This window comes from Vidua chalybeata, chromosome 2, assembly GCF_026979565.1.
Source record: "Vidua chalybeata isolate OUT-0048 chromosome 2, bVidCha1 merged haplotype, whole genome shotgun sequence".
Taxonomy (NCBI): Eukaryota; Metazoa; Chordata; class Aves; order Passeriformes; family Viduidae; genus Vidua; species Vidua chalybeata.
In genome coordinates, this window is record NC_071531.1 from 72,771,067 (window position 1) to 72,781,504 (window position 10,438).

Here is a 10,438-nt window from a genome sequence, read left to right on the forward strand (position 1 = left end):
TCTCTTGCTGGCAATCACGTGCTGGAGTGCAAACTTGCCCTGATGGCTCTACAATTTTAATATCCTAGAACCATGCTACCTGCATAGACTGTATCAGGCTCCCATCAATTTGTTGCCTCTTTTTCTTTCATGGAAAATCATTGTGGGTTTCTGAAAGAGCCAGCCATGAGGAAATTGGTGATGCACTGGAAACTCTTAGCCAAACAGCATAATATTTCTTATTGAAATACACACTGACTGCACTCTTCCCAGTCCCCTCACAACTCACCTCTGCCTACCATGTGATTTATACAAGATGAGAAGAGCTCTGAAAGTGTGGGTGTTTTTTTCCCCAAATGACCCCCACTTCTTATTTTCTCTCACCTGGCACAGGGAACCCTGCCCTCAACAATGACCGCATTGCTGTAACTCATACACCTACGAAGAGATACTTAAGGTGCACTATAAACATTTCTATCCTTGTGGAGCGTTTAAACTATCTTTTTATGGCCATACCCTGCCTGCATCAGGGATGCATTTCTTGACAAGTGCGATGGTTAATGATTCAGCAGATAGTAAAGTCATTTTTTGGTAAAAATTAATGCAGTAGAGGAGGGGAGGCATGCAGAGATTTAAGAAATGCACAGCTTAAATACATAAGTACGGTGCTTTGCAACATAAGATTTTTTACATTTACATATCCCCAAAACACTACCCAAAATAGTAAGATCTTAATGGTGTGAAAGCAAAAATGAGAGCTTTGTGTGGGCACACACAAGGTATTCCATGCACCTCTTTTAATTCTGGTGTGGTGCTTATAGAATAGATCATTGAGATGTGAAAAACACCATGCCATATAGTAGTGCAACTGTTTTCTCACCAGTTATTTCAACATTAATCATAGAATCACAAAATGGTTGGGGTTGGAAGGGACCTTAAAAATCATCTCGTTCCAACACCCCTGCTGGAGGCAGGGAGGTATGCTATTAGACCACGCTGCTCAGAGCACCATCAATCCTGGCCTTGAACATTTCCAGGTGTAAGGATGAAGAGTAGATATTCACCAGACCGGCACGACCCATAAATATATGGATATTCCTCTTGCATTGATTGCCTTGTTGGGACACATCTCACTATGGCTGAGCAGCTTGGGGGAGTTTTGACAGAGGATGGGTCATGAAAAATAAGAGAACAGTGAGCAGACGCTGCTGGTGAGCAGGCCAGGGCATGAAAACAGTGCAGAACGGAGTTGAAGGCTGGCTGGTGCCTGTGACCAGCAGGGCCAGGGCTGGGGACCAGCAGGTGGCCGCAGACCGCAGCCTGTGCCGTGGCAGGATGACACGGGCGCCCGGGAATGGCCCGGGATGCCCGGAGGATGCGGCGGAGGGACGAGACGGCCGCGGGACGGACGAGGCGCCGCCGCGGGCGGCAGCGCTCAACCCCGCCAGCGGGGGGCGCCCTGGCGGCGGGACTGCGCCGCCGCGCGGCTTCCGGTCCGGCCAATGGGGAAGCGTCGGGGGCGGGACAAGCCGCCGGCTCCGCCAATGGGCGGCGGGTGCGCGTCACACGCGGAAGCGGCCGCTGCGCGCCGGCGGTGTCGGGCGGGTGCGCGGGGCCGGCCGGGAGCGGCCGGGCCGGGGCTGCGGGGGGCGAGCGGCCGGGCCGGGCCGGGCCCCGCCATGGCGGCCGAGGGGAAGGTGACGGGGCAGAGCCAGGAGCAGTTCCTGCTGCTGGCCAAGGCGGCCCGCGGCGCCGCGCTCGCCAGCCTGATCCACCAGGTGTTGGAGGCCCCGGGCATCTACGTGTTCGGGGAGCTGCTGGACATGCCCGCCGTCCGCGAGGTGAGGCCCGCCCGGCCCCGCGGCCCCGCCGGGCCCTGCCCGCGGCCCGGCGGCGCCGCCTGACCCTGTGTCCCCGCAGCTGGCCGACAGCGAGTTCTCCCCCGTGTTCCGCCTCCTCACCATCTTCGCCTACGGCACCTACGCGGACTACCTGGGTGAGGCCGGGCGCGGCGCGGGGTCCCCGAGCCCCCCGGCCCGGTGGTGGGGATCCCGCGGGGCGGGAAACGCGGCGAGACCCGGGGCGCAGAGGGCCTCCCTCCCCCGGCAGCACCCCCGTGCAGCCAGGATTCAGCCCCCGGCCCGACACGCGCCCGGTTGTGCTTTGGGCCCCAGACTAGCGGTGTACCTGGCGGAGATTAACGCTGCCATTTGCCACCTGCCAAAGAGCATCCTGACAGAGACGTTTCTGAGGGGCCAGGGGAGGGACTTAGATATCCATTGGGATGTGCAGACCCGCATAAATAACGCATGGGACAGCTAAAAAGGCTGAGTTGAGGTTGGCAGGAAGAAAGGCTGCTCAGAAAAGGTCTTTTGAGCTGAGAATTGATGGGGATGGCTTGGCAAGACGAAGCACCCCTTGGGGGATTGGTGTGCAGACGTTTTAAGAGACGGGTGTGGTACAGATGCTTCTGTGCAGAACTGGGAAACGAGGTATAAATTCCAATATCTCATTCTTTTCCCTGACAACAGCTGAAGCAGCAAACCTCCCTCCCTTGACAGAGGCCCAGAAGAACAAACTTAGGCACCTGTCAGTCGTCACTCTGGCTGCCAAGATCAAGGTAGTGGCCCTGTTTTTTCTGAGTTCTCCTCCCACTGGGATTATCTTGTGCTAGTTACCATCATGTTTCCACAGTGCATCCCCTACTCAGTGCTGTTGGAGCAGTTGCAGCTGAAGAATGTCCGGCAGCTGGAGGACCTGGTGATTGAGGCTGTGTATGCAGATGTGCTGCGAGGGAGCTTGGATCAAAGGAACCAGCGCCTGGAGGTGGATTACAGCATTGGGAGGGACATCCGGAGGGAGGAGCTTAGCACCATCACCCGCACATTGCAGGAGTGGTGAGGAGGAAGCCCCCAGTACTAACACCCAAAAAAGGTTGCAGGAGTGGCCAGTGGCTTCCCTGGATCCTTTGTGTGTTGCTAAGGGTGGGTGGTGTTGGGAGGTGACCTACTTGATCCCCTTTCCCATACTCCAATGGAAAGTAGTTTTCCAAAAATAACTTCCCAAATTCCCCTGTTTGTGTCTAGAGGGGTGATGTGGACGCAGCAGCCTTTGCACAGCACTGGATGCTGGCAGGAGGCTTCCTGAGTGTTTATCTGTAGTTCTTAACCCAGCATGGCTTTGTTAGCTGTCCCCCTCCCAGATAATAACATAATTCCCTGTGTTATTACATCAGATTCCTGCCCCTGTATCTTCCCTGCCTGGCTTAGCTGTCACCTCCCAATGTTTTTGGAATGAAATCTGCTGTCTTTCACGTTTCCCTCTATGCTCTGCCAATTCCATGACCTGTTCAGTTGTGGGTCTCCTCTCCAGGTGCCAGGGCTGCGAGGTTGTGCTGTCGGGCATCGAAGAGCAGGTCAGTCGTGCCAACCAGCACAAAGAGCAACAGCTGGCCTTGAAGCAGCAGATCGAGAGCGAGGTGAGTGGGTGCAGCAGGGAGCAAGCAAAGCCCCTCACCTTAAAACAACTAGAGCCAGTACCCTGTGGTTGTTGCAGTCTTTGCTGAAGTGAGGCATTGCCTTTTGCCTAGGCCAGACCCCCCCAGGGACTTGTGCCTGAAGAAGAGTCCTAAATCAGCTTAATACTCCTCTGCAGTGCAGGGGCCTGGACAGATGTTGGCTCTTTTGCTTGATGTGAGCTTGCAGCTCTTAGCTCCAGGGCTTCTTTTAGAAACAAAATTTTAAAAAATCCAAAGTGCAGCTAAAAAAACCCATAGCCAAAAAGCCCCCAGCTTTGGGAAAGTTCCCACTTTGCCGCTATTGCAGGTGGCAAACTTGAAGAAGACCATTAAAGTGACAACAGCAGCTGCTGCGGCAGCCACATCCCAAGACCCAGAGCAGCACCTCACGGAGCTCAGGGAGCCGGCCCCTGGCACCAACCAGCGCCAGGCGAGCAAGAAGACCTCCAAAGCCAAAGGGTGAGCAGTGTGGGCAGACAGAGCGTGTGCGTGTGGGAACATCAGTGCACTTTTCTCTGTGCACTTAGGAAGGAAGTGAGATACGAACCTGAGTGTCCACTTTGAACTTTTATTTTTCTTTTTTTTTCCCTGTGCCCGCAGGCTCCGGGGCAGCACGAAGATTTGGTCTAAATCAAGCTAGTTGGATCTCCCTTCACAACTGGGAGGGTGAGAAGAAGAGATTTGGGGGATGGAGGGGTAGCAGGGGTCCCAAACGTGATGCTTCTGAGCTCTTCTCTGAGATCCATCTTGCCAACTAACTCGCCTGCATGTTTGTTCTCTTCTCTTTCTTTTTTACCGACCTTCAGGCAGTGTCTCCCTCCTTCATCACAGCATTTCACACTCTGAGCTTCAGGTTGTACGCGTTGCTGTTTCCCCAGCCGCTCGAGCCCCCCATCGCCACGGCCGTGTGTTTCTCTCTTTCTCTCTCCCTGTCTTTTGACAGGTCAGTTTCAGGAGCCGTAAAGGTGTGACAATCACCTTGGCACCCCCAGGGCATCACAACAGCTTGGAAAGAGGGTGCTGGTGTGCAGCAGTTGTTTTGGCTCTATGAGACCCTCTGGGATACTTTGCTCCAGGACACCATCTTTAATTGTTTAATCTTTGTTTTGCTAGGTGGGAGGGTAGTTTTTGAAGGGATTCTTTTAAAAAAAAATATAAATATATTATAAATATATATAAAACAATAAAAATATAGATCTATGGACATATCTATACAAACCTGCGCTCCTGTGGGTGGCATCTCTTTGCCTTGTACACCAGTTCTGGAGGTTCCAAAGTAAGCTGTGATGTTAAGAGCCTTTGTCCCATTTTGTGGTGGAATATCCTCAAAATACGAGGTTCCCTTTTCAAAGGTAGTGCCACAGTATCTCTATTGGGATGAGAGTCCATAAAACAGAAATTAATCATAAATCTTATTTAAAGTATTTCTTGTGTGGTTGATTTTCTTCTAGACTTTTCAAAAGGTGATTTTCAGGTAGTCTCAGAGGAAGGTGCAGAGACTGAGGAAAAAGTCCTTATTTGTGCCAGTACTGTGTGTCTTGTGATCCTGGACAGAATGGAAAGTGATGTGGGGACTTGCCTGACAGGTGAAGGTAACAGAGTCAATGCCCACATGTGTGAGTTCTCACAGGATAGATGCTGCACAAGCTGTTCTCGGGTGGTGGTGATGTCTGGTTGGAAAAAAAATCCAAATCAGTGAAAGTGACTCCTGTGAGATGCCCAGGAAAAAAACTAACTTGGATTCTTCAAAGGATGCCTCCTTGAGGCTGGCTTGGAGCCGAGTCAGACGGGTGTCAGTGTCACACTGCCTCTCCATGACATGTAGCTGATGTAAATGTAAATTGACACCATGACTCCCACCCCCGCTTGGTTCTGCGCTTTGTGCCAAGACTAAAATTTGATTCCCTGAACCTGCGTGTCTGTGTGTGAGCAAACCATGTTAAAAAATAATCCAGTGAAGGAAAGCTGGGAGCTTTGTCTCTATGGGGCCTTGTTGGGTTCAGTGGCTGGGGTGGGTTTTCTCCTGGGTCAGCTCCCTGTGCAAACAGGTGAGAGTTGGAGCTGAGCCAAGGTAGGTGTGAGCAAGTCTTGTGAAGGAGAGGGGGTGAGTCTGTGCCTGTTTTGGTGGTAGCAAGGTGCCATCTCAGATCTCAAATCCCACAAAATGCAGGTTTAATGCAGTATTGCTGCTTTGCTAATTCCAGGCTGCTGTAATACAGCAGTGACTGTCAGTGGGAAAGCCCTGTCACCTGAACCCCTGAACTCCTACAACTTCCCAGCAGCTTTGTTCCTCTGTGTGTGGTCACAGGGCTGGGCGTACCAGCTGGCTCTGCTGGGGACAGGGATATGCCAGCTCTCCTGGGGTGATGGCTCTCACTGGCTGGGGTCTCCCAAGAACTCAGGCAGCCCCACACCTTCCCCTCTTCTGTTGCACGAGGTATTGAGCACCTTGGCTGTAGTTTCCTGGCACAGAAATGCCAAGTAGGAGAGTTATGATATGAAGTTGTCCAAATGGGAGACACAAATCTGGCTGATGGAGCCCATGAGGGGATAGCTGGGCCAGGATTGTGTCTGCCTACCTAGAGAGACCTGACAAATCTGGAAGTCTCCCTGATGACTCCTGTTCTCCATAAGTTGTTGGGAGGGACTGTGATTTTGTTTAAATCACCTGAGCCTGCCTTCTGCGTCACATCACCTTCATCTGTCTCTGTCAGGGAGCAGAGGCGCTGCACTAGCTGCGTTTGTGATGGTCTTCAGAAACAATAACATCCATGTGTATCAGATCTTCAGCTCCTGGGAAGGGCTAGTCTGGAGCCGAGGTGCCAACAGGGGAGGAGATAGCTGTCAAGCACCTGCCAGATGTCTGGCACCTCACACCCTTTGAAAGATTTGCTGCTTGCAAAGCCATTGGGGTGTGATGAGAAAGACTGAGGAGAATGGGCTTGGGATAGAGCTGAGCAGCCGGACACAGCACGTGTCCTAACAGCCACTGGCTGACGTCCAGTGGGAGCTGGGCTGGAGCAGTGTCACCTCCAGGGAGAGCTGAAGTTACCAGTACTGGAGGAGGATATTTGTGTCCCACAAGAACCTGCTGCTTAGGAAGAGCAGCTGTAACAGCTCTTTGCCCCAAGTGTCTCATCTCCTCTCTGGTCTGTTGGGCTTTGCTATCTTTAACCAAACTGTGGCTATTAGACATAAAGGGTCTGTTTCAATGCCCTGAATCCACAGTTTAAATCCAGGCTGCAGATCCCAGGAGTGGAGTTGGAAGCCAGCACTGAGAGTTCCGGGCCGGTTGTGTGTGATAGCGCTCGTGTGATGCCCTGTGCAGCAAAGGCCGGGCTGAGCAGTGCCTGAGCTCTGCGCCACGTGCTGCCATCAGCCTTGGGAGCACAAATTCCCCACGTGGCTGACAGCAGCCAGCATGTGGACCAGCATGGCTCTGGCAGGGCTCACCACTCCAGCCCCAGGCTGTGCTGAAGCCCCAGACTCAGATCATCACAGCTCAGTCACAGCTGGCACAAGTCCGGCCGTGTCCTTGTGCTGTAACTTTGTTCCATGACAGCCAGCTCCCCACCATGTCCCAGGGTCAGCTCAACCCTCTGGGAACCGTATTTGCCATAGACTGGCTTTGCTCCCCCTTCCCATTTGCCTGTGTCCCCCTCTAAAGGCTGGCTGTGGTACGGATTTTAGGAGAGTTTGGGATTAAACACAGCTCTGAAAGTCTTCCATTTTGTTTACTTTTCAAAGGGAGCACCTTTTAAGACCTCCATTAAGAAAAGGAAAGCTGGAGGTAGCACATAAAATCACTTCAGCCCTTTGGTAGGACTGAAAAATAAATGAGAGGGTTGCAGTGCAGAATGAAAGTATTGCTGCAAATTGCCTTGCTGGATGGCAAACAGAGGGCAGGACAATAGGTTTGCCTTTGCCCTTCACCTGAAAACCACGGTTTTTATTTTTCTACTCGCTTCAGCTGTGACTCTGAATTTCAGTTGGAGAAGATGTGAAGATTAATTAATTAGTTAACATTTATAAATCACTTTGAAGATGGCAAGAGTGATGTAAGTACTGAGCATTATTATAAGTTTTCATTTTTAAATGGCTTTATGTTTTGACCCATTTTTTTCCAAAGAAAAGACCAAGAAAACAGACCAAGGAGAACAGAAATACCTGGACACATTAAGCCCTGTGATGGAAGCAGGTTTAGAGGGCTGTAGAAGACGGTATGAGAAGAGAAATGTCCATCCCAAAATGAGGAGCAGGAGATCTTCCATCCCCAGCACAGAAAGTCTAACAGCTCTTGTGCAGCGATTCATTGCAAACCCCTCTTTGGGTACCTACATGGGGCTTTCACATGGGTTCAGAAAAGGGAGGAGGTAGGAGAGGACCTGAACTGTTCTATCACTGATGTCCAACTTTTGCCAGCCACCTCCAGCTGCCCCATGGCAAGAGGTAACCAGGGATTGGGGTTAATGTTGGTAATTATTGCATTCTTGGGACACAATTTCTTCTGGGGAACTTGCTGCTCCCCTTCTTGAAGGTTGTGAAGGTGCTGGGCAGCTGCTGCCAGCAGCTTGGCTTCTGCAGCAGCGCCTATCTGTACCAGGAGGGTGGGGAAGTGTCACAGCTGAACAGACGCCCTGCAGGACTTCTCTAAGGTACCCCCCATCCTGCACTGCTATGTGCCGAGGTACCTCTGGAGTCAGAGATGGTCTTTGTGTGCTCAAAAGGAGTCAATATTTTATTTACCGGGGTTGCTGAGGCTGCCCTTGCCTCTGTTCTCCAGAGGAGACCTTTGGCAGGGTGGTTTGTTTCCTGAAGAATGATGGGCTGGTGTGTACCCAAGTGCTGTTACACATGACCAAGCCTCCTTTGCGCCAGTGACACTGGCTGGGGGGCACATCTCTGGACAGCAGGTTTCCTCAGGCCTGTGTGAGGGGAGCAGGGAGGATGGCAGCCCTGCCCATCAGCAGGACATGTGCCCACCACCTGCATCCTCCTGTGAGCTCCTGATGCCAGCTGAGGAGTGGTGCTGCAGAGGCTGTGGCCATGCTAGCCAAAATGCATCTGCTGGTCTGCAGGGTGATGATGCATCTGTGTGGTCCCCCAGAGCTCCATGCTGGGATGCCTTGCCTCTCCTCCACCAGGGCAGTGGCTAAGTGCTCCTCTGAAGGCCCTTTGTGCCAGGTGGGTGCCCATAGTCTGGTCTGTTGGGAGAGCTGGCACAGATGATGTGTGTCCCCCTCTGCTGCCCGTGGGGCCATACCTTTGTACAAAGACCCCCCCACAACATCAGCCACAGAAGGCTGTGCCTGCTGCTTGCCACAGCTGGATCATCCTTCCTGGGATGAAGCCCTGCCTCTGCAGGATTCTGATCCAGAGCAAGGTAGAGTAGTCAGAAGAATCTCACAGTTCATGTCAGCTGCTGCAAATGCATCTCTCAGATCTCTGACATCCTTCTTGTCTCCTTTGTATGCCCTGGAATAGCTGCTTATTTTCATTCTGTGACCCCTTTCCCTTTTTGCCATCTGCTCCATGGGAGTCTGTCTGTGTTCCCACCTGCAGGGCTCTTTTTTCCTCATCCCTTTTCCTAGTACTAGTCACTGCTTAGCTGAAATACTCATATAAAAACCACCTGTTTTCTCTACTGGTTCCACAGGCACCCCATCTTTTGGGTGTTTTTCTCTCATCTTCTGCAGTTTTCCAGGAGCATCCCTCTTGATCCAGTGTGGAACTAGGCTGGACTATTGTCTGCCTCCTCTGCTGGTGGCAGGCTCTTCTCCTGCCAAGGAAAGGAGTTCATTTGCAAAAATTCTTTGTGCAGTGTGCAATTATATTCCTGTTGTGATGAATTCAATAGGCAGCAAAATGTCAGCTGGATTCGAGAGCTGTGACCCTTTTACAGTAGCAAGAATGTTCAGAATTCCTGTAGCACTTGTGCATGTGTTAAAAACTGCCCTGCACCCTCCTGTTCTGAGGACAAGTAAAGCACCAGCCCCTTCAGATCAGGAGAAAATGTTTCTGGGGAGGCTTTGCCTGTATCTGCCTCTGAAGCATTTAGCACTGGTTTCAGGATGTGGGAAGATGGATGATCTCTTTGGTGGGAGCAAAAGCAAGAAGGCTCCTGGTGACCGAGTGTGATCTCTCACCACTATGGTCTCACAATCTCTTGCAAAAGCTTCTCAGGTGCCAACCCCAAACTGGTTAATTTTATTGTCCCCACTAGTCCCCTTGGCAAGCTGCCCCAGAACCCAACTGCTGTAGTGGTTAAAGTTTTTTAATTTCCAGCTTAAATGAATTCAGAGCTAGTTGATATTCTCTTGTGCCTGTGCCAGCCTGCCTCTAGCTGAAGCTGTACTTCCTCCCTGGTGTTTATTTCCCTTGAGTACAGACTTCACTTTGCTTAACTAACCAAATCAGCCCTCTCGTGCACCATGAGCTCTCCTTACTCTCTTACTTGCTCTTCAAATAGAGTGCAAAAGTGCTCTCTTACCTGCACTTCAAATTAAGTTTTCTTGGCTAGAAATGAGCACAGTTCTCTTCCACAGGTGAAGCCTTGTGCAGCATCTCTCACAGGCACAGTAACACACACCTATAGCTACCAGAAATGCCTCCTGGATTGCATGTCTTCTCCTCTGGTGATCCAGAGTATTTCTTCTTTTCTGATGGTTGTAATCAGAAGAGCTCCAGTTTATAGCTAAAATTTTAATTTTAGGTCCTATGCTCCATTTCCCTTTCACTTTGTGCTACAAACTTTAGCCCTTTTGCTGTTACTGACACCTTCAAGGCCACCTACATCCTCCTGTATGATACCCTCATCCAATTTGGCAATGTTGCTGGGTTTTGTTTATTTACTCAAGCATTTATTCTTTTGCACTCTTTGTTCTCCTTTTCTGTCATGAGTAAGGGATGTAAATTGTGAGGCTAGTGCCTAATCTTCCAGTT

The 10,438-nt window shown here is 51.2% G+C and overlaps 1 protein-coding gene across 1 annotated transcript; it reads left to right on the plus strand.

Annotated features, from left to right (window-relative positions):
- Positions 1 to 1,593: 1,593 nt before the first annotated feature.
- On the plus strand, positions 1,594 to 4,920 carry COPS7A (COP9 signalosome subunit 7A). The gene is made up of 8 exons (XM_053935987.1): positions 1,594 to 1,820; positions 1,900 to 1,975; positions 2,511 to 2,599; positions 2,674 to 2,876; positions 3,352 to 3,457; positions 3,804 to 3,955; positions 4,097 to 4,162; positions 4,303 to 4,920. Exons 1-7 carry the CDS (start codon positions 1,659 to 1,661, stop codon positions 4,134 to 4,136), a joined length of 828 nt encoding a protein of 275 aa, XP_053791962.1. The 5' UTR covers positions 1,594 to 1,658; the 3' UTR covers positions 4,137 to 4,162; positions 4,303 to 4,920.
- Positions 4,921 to 10,438: the final 5,518 nt, after the last annotated feature.

Coding starts and splice junctions, on each gene's coding strand:
- COPS7A (XM_053935987.1), top strand. CDS start 1,659: ATGGCGGCCGAGGGGAAGGTGACGGGGCAGAGCCAGGAGCAGTTCCTG. Junction 3,458..3,803: donor AGCAGCAGATCGAGAGCGAG/GTGAGTGGGTGC, acceptor CCGCTATTGCAG/GTGGCAAACTTGAAGAAGAC. Junction 3,956..4,096: donor AAGACCTCCAAAGCCAAAGG/GTGAGCAGTGTG, acceptor CTGTGCCCGCAG/GCTCCGGGGCAGCACGAAGA.